At 47.6% G+C, this 14,616-nt stretch overlaps 1 protein-coding gene across 1 annotated transcript in view; it reads left to right on the forward strand.

Moving 5' to 3' along the window:
- AIFM3 (apoptosis inducing factor mitochondria associated 3) overlaps positions 1–12,093 on the forward strand; it is a 65,029-nt gene extending 52,936 nt beyond the window's left edge. Inside the window, exons 19-21 of the mRNA XM_062590408.1 lie at positions 9,282–9,386; positions 11,332–11,352; positions 12,054–12,093. Of these exons, the coding sequence (XP_062446392.1) occupies positions 9,282–9,386; positions 11,332–11,352; positions 12,054–12,093 (166 nt within the window). The remainder of the gene's footprint in view (positions 1–9,281; positions 9,387–11,331; positions 11,353–12,053) is intronic.
- Positions 12,094–14,616: the final 2,523 nt, after the last annotated feature.

The following is a 14,616-nucleotide window of genomic DNA, read 5'->3' on the forward strand; positions in this document are numbered from 1 at the left end:
TTATTCCTATCTGGACATTGAAACTGCTGGGTATATTAATAAAACTGCTCATAAAAGTATGTTAAAGCAGTAGGCACAACCTGCTCTAGGCAGAGTGCGTGACTGGGACTCGTGCATACTCAGTGATGGAGAAGAGGTCAGACTGTGCAAGTGAATTGGGCACAGGAGGCTAACCCCACATTTTGTCTCCATCCGCCACTCAGCACAGTGCAGAGCGCTCTTCTCCGTTCCCATGCTGACTGAACACCAGCACCCTGTCTGTGTGGATGCACAGAAGTGGGTGCTATGTGGCATGGCAAAAAACCCAATATACCCTTTCATAAGCTGTCTCAGCTCTTGCTCCGTATTGGTAAGAAATAATCTTGCTGCACTTACAGGTGATTACATCACAGGTGATGATGTGATGATGTGGTTCCCTACCACAAATTGTTGAAGGAGCTCCAGCATATTTTAAATGCTTTTCAAACATTTAATAATCATTAAATCTTGTAATATTTTAATGCAAGAAAGAAGGAGAGATGGGCAGAAGGGAAAGGATGTGCTAAATATAAAGCAAGTTAAACTGCTCTTTGGACCTAATATCTCTGCCAGATATAACCACTTTGTTCATTTATTGTTTGAGAGCAAATAATGACTTCTATTAAGCTATTGCTTGCAATTTTCATCAAAGATTTCCTTATTAATTGACCTCTATGTTAATGATTTGTGACTAGGGCTGCACTGTGAGGTCATGCATCAGTCTTTCTGATTTGAGAAATAGAGCTTTGCAAACTCTTCTGTCTGTTAAGCAGCTATGGAGGTTAGCAAGAGTTCAGGAGCTTTTGTTACGTGTATAGTGAAAAAAGCTCTTCCCTAAGGATTGGAGTCAAGTTGGGCATGCTTTTCCTGAGATCTATTGAAAGCTACTATGTGGTGCTTTGGCTATTCGTGATCCCACCAAGCTGTTAAAGACTACACACCACACATTTATTTCCAGAATATTTGTTGTCATATATTCTTTCCTTGTCTTTGTTCTATTCTGATCTGAAATCAGGGCCAAAGGGCCTTCTAGTACTGGAGAGTGAAGGGATTTTTTTCAAGTGCTTTCTAATATTAAAGATGAAAAGAGTGAAACCAGGGAAGACAGAAGAAGACAGAGGAAGAGGCTTATGGTGTCTGACTCAGAAATATGACTAGCTGGCATCAATATTTGCGCAAATGCCAGCACAAACATCACGAAGGAGCTCTTGGCTGGAGCCAACTCCTACCCTGTAAAGATATTGTTTAAATGCTCTGTCCCCTGTCTAACATCCCTAATTGCCTCCCCTCTGTGTCTTTCCTCTTGTCCGCATCACTTCAGGGCAAGGTCTTGCAGTTCTTAGACTCACCAGGCTCAAAAAGTTATGGGGCTTGTGTTGTCACCCATCAAGCACAAGTCAGTCAGGTCTGTCACCTTGCAAGCAGAAGCCAGCTGGGTCCTAGGGACTCACCCTTCTGCTCCCGGCATTTGTGACATCCTCAAGTAAAACTTGCTGTTGGACCTGAGGACTTTGTGGCTTCACCTGCAACTGCCAGCACCAGAAATTCCTTATATTTAGGCACCCCTCTGAGCTCTCCTGAGCACTGACTAAAGGTGGGTTTGTGCCAAAACATAAGCCTGTGGATGAAAGAGCTGGTGAGTAGGGATATTTGTCATTCTATGGACATATCCATGAGACTGTGATGCCCACCTGACATTTTGAAGTTTATTTAAATCACATAACTGCATACATAACATTTTAAAATACACAGTTGTTTTCTCAGTGAGCATGAGTCAGAGGAAAATTAAAAACCATTTTTAACAGTTTTGTTTCAGTAGTTTGCAGGATTAGATTTACTTTAGCCACTGCTTCAATGTCTGTCCCACATGTCCTTTCCTAAATTGCTCTGCAGCCATTGTGTTGCCCTGCTTCAAGTCATCTGAATTTGCTGGCAGTCAGCTGCTTGAAGCACATGCAGCATTATGGGGCTGGGTATGTGAGAACTGCGCTGGCCCACATTTCTTTCTAGCATAAAATCTCATTTGAAACATCTTCTTATTCTTCCTTTCTAGTAGAAGAGCAGAATAGATTTAGATATTTATCCCAATCCTAATTAGAAAGGAAATATCAAGCCATTTTAATTAAACATCTGTAGAGCCTTTTCAAAATGAAAGCTCTGAATAATTTGAATAATTTGCCGCATATTAGGATGAGCCATGCCTCACATGGTGTGCACTATTCAACAAAGCAATGGCCCAGGTTTTCTGGCAGTGAATGTCACAGGGATGAGAGCTGCTTGAGCAGAGCCTGCTGGCACACATGAAAGCCAATGTCAGTGGGTAGAGACTCCCTGGCATCCGGTTAGCAGGGGTCTGGTACTAAGTGGTTTGTGTTGTTCTGCCACTCAGGAGGGGCTCCAGGAGATGGCTTTTATATAATAGGATGACATCCTGCGTAGAGGCCCTGAGGTAATGTTGGGAAGCGCTGGCTCTCGGGAACTGTGGCTGAGTATTCAAGTTGCCTTCTCCCCTGCTGCTTTGCAGTTGCAATCAAGGACCAATCTTTTCATCTCTGCATTTCTGAGAGGCAACTGGGACCATTTCTTCCTTTTCTTTTTGGTGATAGTTCTGCTGTTTGATCTTGATGCTTTTGGACTGAGGATACTATCCCAAATTGTCCATCTTCTTCTGCCTTCCTTGGCCGCTGGGGAGGCCATACCCATCTAGTAATTTGGAAAGGCCTCTTTTTCTTCTGGTGTGTGCTCTCTCAGTCACTGCATGAAATGCTGGTGGTTCTCATTCCTAGTCCCTGCTCTTAGCATTCACTTTCGCAATAAAACTCTCTTTTTCCTAGAGTTCAAAGAAGAAAGCTGTTCACTTATCCTCACTTAGAGCCAGATGTGAACTACTGAGCTGTTAGCACAGTGCCATAGGCAAGGAAGTGTACAGTATAGGGTGCTCCTTGCAGTTGTCCCCAAGAAATGCTGAGTTCACCTCACTAGCTCAGAACTGACCAATGTCGTCCCAGTCCCTAAGATGCTGGAGATATTGGGAGACCCAGTGGATTGTTGTGGTTGCCGTCTTTATAGTTGCTCACTCCCATTGCATTTAGCCCTGCAGAGGAAGGGAAGATCCTGTAGACATGGTGCTCACCCACAGTGTTTTTTCTTCCCTAAATCTTTGGGCCAATCTTCCAATTGCCCCGCATCACAGTGTTAGGAATGGTACCTCTCATTGTTTCTTTTAAGAGTTATTCCTCCAAGCTTTCTATCAGACAAGATGTTCAAAAGCCGTTAGTGATGTGGTATGCTCCTATTCATCAGTGCCCTGCAAGTTATTCTACAAATGGACCAACTATCTCTTGTCTTGCTGATGCTCAAGTAAAAACGTGTTTGGGCTGTGTAAGCTATCCTGGCTGAGCTTCAGGCTGAATCTGTGGTAGGCTTCATATCTGGGTAACTAGTGGGATTAGGTCTTCCTTTACTCTCTCTTGTGCACCTAGTTTATGCCTTTCCTCAGAATGGTGCATCTTTCCCTGGTTTTGATAGGTCTCTCACTCACTTCTTTATGCTTCCCATTTGGGAGCAGAAAGCCTCACCTTTCGTTATCTTTCCTCCAGCAGTGTGACTGGGAGCTCTCTGCACTCTGGAAGTACAAAACTTTGAAAACTGTGTCCGATCAGTGTGCAGTGGTGCAGCATTTCACTGTCATGAGAGAATCTCCTGGGATTCATTATCTGTGCGAGATTCAACAGTAATCAAGTTTGTAGTGTTTCATCTGCCATCCCCAGCAGCCAGTTCTGGAGGCTGATTTAATATGTTGGACATTAATGATTTTCATACATGGTTGCATAGAGGACAGAAAGTAATTTAAAGTAGCATCTAGGCTAGATGTGAGGGCCCAGGCTCTCCTTGTACATTCCAGCCATTATATGCTACCTACATTCCTGCATTGACTGATAAACTGAGGCTGCTCAGTTGTGTAAAGTGCTGTCACTATTCGCTGTGCAGCTTGCCTCCTGCATCCAGGCACAAACAGCGTTTGGAGGAAAGAAGGACAAAATAAGGAAGAAAGATTGAAGAGTACTGTCAGCAGGTCAGTTCACAACACTAGTGCCCACAGAGAAGGTACGTGCTGGAAATTACACGTGAAGACACATAAAGGAAATTGCAGAAGCTTTGAGAATATGTATTGTGGAATGGAGCTAGTGCAGAGCCTCTCAGAAGTCCTGAACTCTCACCTCCGTGCCATGAGGTGAACACAGAAGATGTCAAGCAATGGTGAATTAACCAAGACTGAGTTCCAGTGGAATAGGAACGCAACCTGGAAAGACTCTGGGAACACCAAATAGTGATTCCTGATGGGAACAATGTTCTCACTGGCAGTTTATGTTTCTGAATTAGAGTTATCAGGGTAAGAGGGAATCTGCTCTGTAGTGCAGTAAAATACTGCAAGCAAGTCTCTTGGAAGAAAAGACAGCTCGCAGATGGCAGAAGACAGGTTGCCATTCCGACTTACCTCACTACCTTTTGTAAAGAAAACTGTGAGTCTCCAGTCACAGAGTCCTTAGGGAAGGTTGTCCTTTCCTGGGGAAAAGTTGGGGACCTCATTTATGTTGATATGAGGGCACCAAGCATTACAACAGAAAAGGTGCAGGCTTAGAAAGTGGAGAGCTTTTCTAAATCACAGCAACAGGTCTCAAACATGGCAGCCCAGCAGGCAATTCAACTAAACACACACATTCGTGATAATCTCTTCTGATGGTTAATTATCCTTGCTGTCTGGCATGGACAACCATTTTCCAGTGTGCTCATCAGCTTCTATCCATTACTTCCTATTCTCACCTTTTCTGCCTGATGGAACAGCTGCATGTTGTCAGAAATCTCCCACTGCTGTAATTACACATCTCTGCAGTGAGCTAAGTAGACTGAAGCTGGGATTTCTAACAGCATCAAAGTCTCTCCGTTGAGTGCCTCTTAGTGCAATGGCTCTCCCTTCATTCCCGCTGGAGTGCCAAACCTATGAAGCAGTGCCCACTATGGACTCCAAAGGGCTCTCCTATATTAGGTCAGGTCCTGCAGGTCCAGCCTCTGAAGGAAAGTTGCTGGGGTTGATCTGTCTCCAGAGACACACTGGCCTGGTTGATTTTGACTAAGTTCTGGAAGAACTGTAGTATCTCTGGAGAAGGAGATACCATCTGGACCTTGTCCTAACCAACAAAGAAGAACTGGTTGGAGATGTAAAGGTTGGGAGCAGCCTTGGCTGCAGCGACCATGAGATGGTGGAGTTCAGGATCCTGCAGGAAAGAAGTAAGGCAACAAGCAGGATTGCAACCCTGGACTGCAGGAGAGCAGACTTTGGCCTCTTCAGAGACCTACTTGGAGGAATCTCACTGGTTCAGGCCCTAGAAGGAAGGGGGGTCCAGGAGAGTGGGCTAGTATTCAAGCATCTCTTCCTCCAAGCTCAAGAGCAGTGCATCCCTATGAGTAAGAAGTCCAGCAAAAGGGGCAGGAGACCTGCATGGGTGAGCAAGGAGCTCTTGGCCAAACTCAGACAGAAGAAGAAAATACATGGACTGTGGAAGAGGGGACAGGCTACTTGGGAGAATTATAGGAATGCAGTCAGAGTATGTAGAGATGTAACGAGGAAGGCTAAGGCCCATTTGGAACTGAGTCTGGCAAGGGATGATAAGGACAATAGGAAGGGCTTCTTCAAATACATCAGTGGCAAGAGGGAGGAGGACTAGGTAAAACGTGGGCCCACTACTAAATGGGGCAGGGGCCCTGGTGACAAGGGATACAGAGAAGGCAGAATTACTGAATGCCGCCTTTGCTTCAGTCTTCACTGCTAAGGGCAGCCCTCAAGAATCCTGCAGCCTGGACGTAAGGGAGAAAGTCTGGAGAAGGGAAGACTTTCCTTTGGTTGAAGAGGATAGGATTAGAGATCTTCTGGGCAGGCTAGACATCCACAAATCCATGGGCCCTGATGGGATGCACCCACAGGTACTGAGGGAGTTGGCAGATGTTGTAGCCAGACCACTCTCCATCATCTTTGAAAGGTCCTGGAGAACTGGAGAGGTGCCTGAGGACTGGAAGAAAGCCAGTGTCACTCCAGTCTTCAAGAAGGGCAAGAAGGAGGACCCAGGCAACTATAGACTGGTCAGCCTCACCTCCATCCCTGGAAAAGTGATGGAACAGCTCATTCTGGATGTCATCTCCAGACATATGGATGAAAAAGAAGGTGGTCGGGAGTAGTCAGCATGGATTCACCAAGGGGAGATCTTGCTTAACCAATCTGATAGCCTTCTCTGATAGCATAACTGGCTGGATAGATGAGGGGAGAGCAGTGGACGTTGTGTGTGTTGACTTCAGGAAGGCTTTTGACACTCTCTCCCATAACATCCTCCTAGAGAAGCTCAGAAGTGTGGCTTAGACAAGGGGACTGTGAGGTGGATTGAGAACTGGCTGAAAGGCAGAGCTCAGAGGGTTGTCATCAGTGGTGCAGAGTCTAGCTGGGGGCCTGTGGCTAGTGGCATCCCCCAGGGCTTAGTACTGGGTCCCATCCTGTTCAACTTTTTCATCAATGACCTGGACAAAGACACAGAGTGCCTCCTCAGCAAGTTTGCGGATGATACCAAGCTGGGAGGAGTGGTTGATACACCTGAGGGCTGTGCTGCCATTCAGAGAGACCTGGACAGGCTGGAGAGCTGGGCAGAGAGGAACCTCCTGAGGTTCAGCAAGGGCAAGTGCAGAGTCCTGCACCTAGGGAGAAACAACTCCATGAACCAGTACAAGCTGGGGGCTGACCTTCTGGAGAGCAGCTCTGCAGAGAGGGACGTGGGAGTGCTGGTGGATGACAAGTTGACCATGAGCCAGCAATGTGCCCTTGTGGCCAAGGAAGCTAATGGTCTCCTTGGGTGCATTAGGAAGAGTGTTGTCAGCAGGTGGAGGGAGGTGATCCTGTCCCTCTACTCAGCCCTGGGGAGGCCTCATCTCGAGTACTGCATCCAGCTCTTGGCTCCCCAGGACAAGAGAGACATGGAGCTACTGGAGAGAGTCCAGCGTAGGGCTACGAAGATGATCAGAGGGCTGGAGCATCTGCCCTGTGAGGAACAGCTGTGAGAACTGGGCCTGTTTAGCCTGGAGAAGAGAAGGCTGAGGGGGGATCTCATCAATGTGTATGAGTACCTGAAGGGAGGGTGTCAAGGGGATGTGGACAAACTCTTTTCAGTTGTCCCATGTGACAGGGCAAGGGGCAATGGGCAGAAACTGAACCACAGGAAATTCTGCCTGAACATGAGGGGGAATTTCTTCACTGTGAGAGTGACAGATCACTGGAAGAGTTTGCCCAGAGAGGTTGTGGAGTCTCCTTCTCTGGAGATATTTGAAACCCACCTGGATGCAACCCTGTCTAACATGTTCTAGGTGACCCTGCTTGAGCACGGTGGTTGGCCTAGATGATCTCCTGAGGTCCCTTCCAACCTTACTGATTCTATGATTCTGTGATTCTATGATAAGGAGTGTGCACTTGCTCAGGCCAGGACCCACTGCATCAAGAGCTCAGAGACACTGGACACTATGTGCAGAGGTACCTCACGTCTTTCCATCGCTACATCCCAAAATACAGAACCGGGAGACACTTGTAAGCAAGACTGGATGAACAGAATCAGGAAAGTCAGATTCTGGGGTCTTCACTACACTTGTGTGCTCCCCTTTGAGTCAGGGAAGTCAGGCTGACACCCTATTTCAAACTCGCTCTAAGTTACTTATAGTGGGTTTATTTAAGAATAGAAGACTTCAGAAGTAAGTAGCCTTCTGTGATGTTATTACTCTGTGTTTTTGTGGGACAGCTAAGAGAATTGACTTCACAACTGATGTGGCCCCAGTGAAGAAGAAGTTTGCTCTGAGACATGGCTTCTGCTCTTACCAGCCTTGGGAATCAGACACTTCTTTCTCCATGCAGCTCTTTACTATATTGGTTACAAGGCTCTTTGGGAGTGGATTGAATAGCAGATAGTAATTTGTTCTCATTAGTCAGTGCTTCTACTCTTGAACTTACTCAGTAGACTCATCAGTATTTATTATCTTATCCATGCACTTTTTCTGATCTTTATCTACTTATCTATTCAGTTATCTAATTATGAGTCATCTCATAAATTCAGTCTTCAAAGATTTATGCTCGAGTTGACTTATGCAATGTGTCTCAGTATGTAAGTCTCCTAGCTCCACAGGTTTAGGGCATGTCACAGGAAACTGCAGCATGTGCCCCCAGTGTTTACCAGCTGTGAGAGGTGCTTATTTTCTGAAGACACACTTGGACCTAAGTGTACCTGCAGGCAAAACTGTTCTAAAACAGCACAGTCTCATGCTCCCTGTTTTTACTGCATAGGAACAAGCTCAAAGTGGAGGTGCCCTTCTCGTTTTGCCTTGTGCCTTATGACCTTTTTCCAGCGCTCCTCCAGCGTTTTTACGTCTCCTTCCCTTCCGCTTCACTTGTTTCCCATTCAGCCTTTGGGCTTGTATTATATCATCAGCACTAGGATCCTGGAGGATGATGCTGAGCTGGACTGGGATGCACTGCTGTACATCTGTTGTACAGTCCCACAGGGATTTCATCACTGCAGCTGGCAAGACCGTGGTGTCAGCCACCCCAGCTGTTGTAGTGGCTTCAGAAACTGTGTCTGGCTAGAAGTCCCACACTGTTTGGGGTGCAGAACCCCACAAGCAATTATTACTGTTTGTGGACACAAGCTCAGAGGTGGTTCTCTCTGCAAAGAGGCCTATTTCAGAGGAGTGGATCAGGAAAGGATTGTGGAGCAACACAACTGGGCATCACACAGGGAAATTCCTAATGCCTGTTTATCTGCTGCCTTACCACTGGGCATCAGAGACATACAGGAACTGCCTGCACAAACGATGGTAACAACTGGGCATCTTTCCTAATATCCATGCTTTTATCCTCCACCTAATCCACTTTTTCTGCTGTTTGCCTGTGGGTACCAGAATGCTCAGAACTGTTTCCATTTCACTGTCCTGTGCTGGCACTTGAGCACCAGTGAGAACACTACAGGGCCAGTCTGGAACAATGGCTCAGGGTCCTCTCCCGTCCCTTGTCCCATGCCACTAGTGTAATCACAGCAGCGCTCATGCCTTTGGATGGGTCCTGACCCTGGACAGTGGTCTTTTCTCTCTGCCTCCCACTTCTCTCCAGCATGTTGCTTTTTGGGTAAGGAAGAAGTGGCCACCTGAGGCTACCCTAACTGCTCTGCTCTACCTGGCTCTAGGAGTGACGAGGTGGTGGCTGTGGCCAGCATGAACTATGATCCCATCGTGTCCAAGGTGGCTGAGGTCCTGGCTGCTGGCAGAACTATCCGAAAGCGTGATGTAGAGTAAGTAGGCATGCTGTGGGGAGCCAACAGTGCTGATACTGGTGACTTAGCCCAGCCACCAGTTGCAAGGTGAGGCTAAGCACCTTAGAGCAAGACCCTGCAGGGCCCTGGGCAGCTCCTTCCTACCACTACCCACTCTGTGTCCTGCTTGCATCTCCCTTCCTGCCTCACTGCCTGCCCCACTCACTCCTCCACTGCACTTGCTAGATCCCAAACCCTTCCTGGTTTGTCCTCCCTTGCATTTGCACACAGAATTTGCAAAGAGGTGTCTTGAGCACCAGCATTAGGATCCAGATCCCTCCTGTTCACTGTATTCTGTACAAGCTCCTCTAGCTGCCCAGAGTCCTGTGCATCACAGCTTGCTCCACACCATGAGGTTTGTAGGTGTAAAAATCCTGGCAGTGGGGGTTTAGAGATCAACTCTTGGCCTTAACTTTGGGCTCCTGGCAGATAGACATGCAGACCTGGATGCAAAGATTCAAGTGGATAACAGTGATACCTACAGCCTTGTGAAAACAAGGTGACAAATGGTCACAAACAAAACACATTGCCCCACACCCCACCCCAAAGAGGAGGCCGCAGGAGCCCTAGGAGACTGATCATTGTGCAGGTCTGAATGGAGAAGGGGGGAGAATTGCACAAACCTGGAGGCTAAAATGGGATGGTTGCATCCTGGGCTTGCCTTACACTCACTGCCATCGAGACAATGCCACCTAATGCTGAGAGCCCCATGCTAGACCTCCAGTAGGTAATTGGACACCCCGGGGTAGGACATGTAGAGGAAGTACCAGGTTTGCAGTCCGTACACTAGACTTGTGCTTGTTGGCTAGAACAAAGCCTGGAAAGCTTGCAGTTCAGGGAATCCTGCCCCAGATACCTCTACTTTCTGTCTAAATGGAGGTAATAATCCTTCATTTCTTCTGCACCTTCTCTGCCTTTCTCTTTGGTTTATAAGCTATTGCAACAGAGATTTTTTTTTTTTCCTGTTACACTTTCTTAGACATCCCTGGCACGGTGGGGCTAGTGTTGGCATGCACACATTCAGGGCCTCTGTGCTGTTACAAGCTGCAATACCAAACAGGCTCCACACACTGCCTATGTAATGCCAAAGAAAGTCCCACTGATGCATGAAACCTATAAATGACAGTCCCCTAGGATACCCATAAAGGAAAGTCACCTAGGACTTCCTATCTTCTAAGATAACATCAGCTCCAGAGCCAGACCATCATGGTCAAACATTTACAGAATAGTGTATTTAGGGAGGGGGAGTTCATAGAGAAATTATTTTTCTTTTTCATTTTCTCTTTTTAAGACTTCTCACAGAAAAGAATGTACCTGTATGTGCAGAGATCAGGTGCAGAAAATGTTGTGTTGAAAGGTAGACACTGAGGAAGTTATTCTGGAAAGAGCCTTCTGAGTGGAAATTAGAGCTGAGGGAGGAATGTGGGTTCTTGTCCCAAAAACAATTTTCACAGATTAAAAATAGTTTTGTTTTGCATTTGGAAGAAAACCAGAACTTTTCAAAAACTACCAGGAGAGATGCACTGCCAGGCCCCCAGATAGCCATGAACCCAGCTCAGGCATGCCTGTACCACCTGGGAGAAGTACCAGAAACTTAAAGACTAGTCTTCTACATTTAGGAAACGTGCCCAGCCACTGACCCATCATACACGGGGTGGCTGGGAGAGACCTGTCCCCACCGCCTCCATATAACTCGTGAAATGGTCCTGGACACCCCTGCATGGGAGAGATTTGTGGTTGGGAAGGAGGCTGCCAGGAGATGCAGAGAGCTCTTTGTGGTGGGACTCATGCTGCCGGGACCCAGTCAGTCTGCTATGAGTCCAGGGAAGGGGTCCTGAGGATTTGGCAAGCCTGGAGGAAGCAAGGCCAGCTAAGCCTAACTGTCTTTTCTTTCTCTGTTTCCTGCTGCATTTGCACCTTTTAGGCTGTTTGTCCGTCATGGCAAGTACGTTCTGGTTTGGGTTCTGGGCACGTTGGTAGGGTAGGAGCGCAGGGATAATCAGCCTTCCCCCCACCCCGATTTGGGCAATGTCTCTAATTCCTGCATGAAATCACTGACTCTAGCTGCGTGTTTGTTTTATGACCTGGAGTGGCCTCTCCATACGTGACAGTGCTGTGGTGGGGAGGGCATAGTTGGACTGGAGGTGGCTCTGCCAGCAGGGAGCAGTGCCAGAGGAGTCCTGTGCCTAGGAGGGCATGGGTGTTACACTGCATCTCAGGGTGCTTAGGCACAGATGTGCCAGGAACATGCGTTTGCCTTTTGGTTCAGTTCACTCAACCCATGCAGATGCCTGCTGTTCCATGGCTTTTCATGAATTTTGAGCTGAATGCCAGGAGGGGTTGATTGAAGTTAAATGAATACTATCTGAACTCAGTTTTAAATGGAATGAAGTGCATGCACATATGTTTTTGCCCATTTTAATAACATCTTGTAAGCTAAGGCAGAGGCAGGGGCTGCTGCTTTGCCTGTCTGAATTTGATGCTGTGCTGCACTGGCTGTAGTTCGGCAGGGCAGCACTGCAGCAGAACAGCACCCTGACCTGTGATGGTGGCAGATCATAAAGCACACCGAATAGAGTTGATTAAGACCACTCTAAGGAAGCTAGGAAACATCTCACAGTAGTTTTGGTTTTGTGTTTTTGTTAGAACCGGAGATATGTCTTGGCTAACTGGAAAAGGCTCCTAATGTGGGATACATCTGCTCTCTCCTGATGCTGCACATGCCCTGAGGAGATGGGGATCACCCGAAATTCCACAGCAAAATGGAAATAATGCAGCTGAGTCATTTCCCTTCTCAGACTTGGATGAGCCCAGTGTCTTTCACTGAGCAGTTACCTTCCCAACAATTCCTGTCTGCGTGCAAACAGCTGCTGGCTCCTCCATCCCAGCAGCCACTTATACTGAGGTTCTGCATTTAAGTTCCTGTGGGAACACAAGAAAGCAGGACCGTAGAGACATTGAGCTTTGACATTTGCAGCAAGCATGTGTGCAGCATGGCTGATGAGGTGTCGCTGTGACCTCTTCCAACTGTGGGACACCAGGGGAGGAGGCAGGTGCCTGCTTCCATGCTGTTCTGCCTGGGAATGACCTATGAGACCAGGAACGTAGTTATTCTGGATGGCATGGTGAGAGCCTCTACCCCAAGCACATCTGTTGTTCCCATAAACAGCACTAGTGCCTTTCATTGCTCCCTGTGACCACTCAATGCTCTCGAGCACATTTCTCTCCTTCCCAAATTCTCATTACTCCCAGCCAAAGTCCCCCTGCCACTGTGCTCCAAGTACATCCCTGTGGAGCATGCCCTCAGGGCATCCCAACCTGTTCTACACACTGCATCACCTGCAGCACTCATACACACAGCGCTCTCCCTGTGCCAGTCCACCCCAAAGCTTCCCACCCAGCCCTCAGATCTGGGAGCACGATGGAATAATATGGAGGGATGTGCACATGACTGGTTACCCCAGTCTTCATAAAGCCCATGTTTATATTTCCCCACACCTGTGCTCCCTCATGTGTGGCTCCAGTACATACGACGATGCTTCATGCCAACATGCTCTGGAATTCCTTCCCAAGATGTAGAGACTTTGTCAGGTTTTTGTGAGGATCTGATGGAAAAGGCCCTGAGCTGCTCTCAACTACTTTTCCCATTAAGTTCCCATCATATCCCAGTGCAAATGAGTCCCTGCCTAAGCTGAGGACTCCAGCAGTTCATCATATGGCCTTCCTCATGCCTCTGTGTCACCATCCCAGAAGTCGCTCCAGGAGCTTCATCACCCAGCCATGCCATCTCAACCTACTTAAGCACAACAGCAATTGTCAATCTCCCCCCAGTCTTTCTGCCCCCCAGCCTGACCTCATTTATGCTTATGCATTTTGAGCTTTCATTTTGCTGCTTTTAACAGCAGAGCAGCCCTGTAAGCACCCTGGGATCTCGGGCATCATTTTCAGGCCTTGGGATGCAGAGCCAGTGCTCTGTGAAGTACCCGAGGAGAAGTGTTACCAGGTCACACTGCAGGACTGCAGCTCATGGAGTTGGTGTTTGTCCTTCAAATCAGCCTCATGATTACTCTCTTCCTAAAAGATTACTGAATAATCAACATGCTGCTAAAATGTTGCTCGAGAAAAAAAATAGCGGAGTAGTGACTGGAGGAGTATGTGTGGCTGTCTTCTGTCATTCGTCACTTATTCTTCCTGTCACCTAGTGACAAGACTGCATTTCTCATCTCAGCTTTCCATGTCAATGCTCTGCTGCCAATTTTCTGTCCCTTACTGGAAAAAAGGCCTTGCCATTAGCTCAGAAGTGGGTCCGGCCAGTCCCAAGCCCTGTCTCTGCCAGCCCAGCAGGGCCTGGGAGCAAGGAGAACCCTGCCTTGGTTAATTTCTAATATTCTATCCCCCAAAGTTTGTTCCTTATCGTTTTTTTTTAACCTGGAGTAAGGCGTCAGTAATGCCTTTTGGCAAGGAGGCCTGTAGGTCAACTGTGTGATGTCCATACTGCTTCTGTGAAGGGTGTCCATTGGTATCCTCTGTCTAGCTCATCCTTGTTTATTTCCAGACTTCATGATTTTTACTTGGATAGAAATGTCGCCAGGTATTTGTCATGCTTCCTGTTGGTCCCTTCTGTTTTCATTACAGGACTTTTCCAAGGCAGTGTAAGCAGAAGTGACTGTAGGCATGGATGTACCTGGGACTCACACCATGCTTTTTCAGTGTTACTCTCCTCAGTACTCTTCATGGTGATGAACAGGGTCTTTTTAAAGAACTGTGATGTATCAGTGAGTGCTGAATCCACAAAGGGACACAAACTTACTTTAGGCCCCAAAGTGCAAATGTAGATTGCCCTATTCCCACTGCAGCACTGATGAGGCCCCCGACCCCCCTGGTTTCTCAGGGCTGGGGCCACTCTGCTGCTAATGCTATGGTGCAGCAGGGCTGAGGCCCCCAAAGCAACTTCATGGGAGGAACCAGGGCCTTGTACACTGCACGGTGGGTAGGCAGCCATCTAGCCTACTCCCTCACTCTTTGCACACACTTTAGGGAGCTGTGGGTTCACGTCCTGCACGTGTCTTGCAGGGTGGGATAGTCAGATTCTGCTTCAGCAGCTCCTCACTCAGAAGCTGCTCTCTAAGATCCCTGGCTGTGCATGTTTGCTCTCTGGGACACTAGGGACATCACGCAGTGTTGCCACCTAGAGTTCCTACTGTAGCAT

Source organism: Rhea pennata, chromosome 17, assembly GCF_028389875.1.
Source record: "Rhea pennata isolate bPtePen1 chromosome 17, bPtePen1.pri, whole genome shotgun sequence".
Classification (NCBI taxonomy): Eukaryota; Metazoa; Chordata; class Aves; order Rheiformes; family Rheidae; genus Rhea; species Rhea pennata.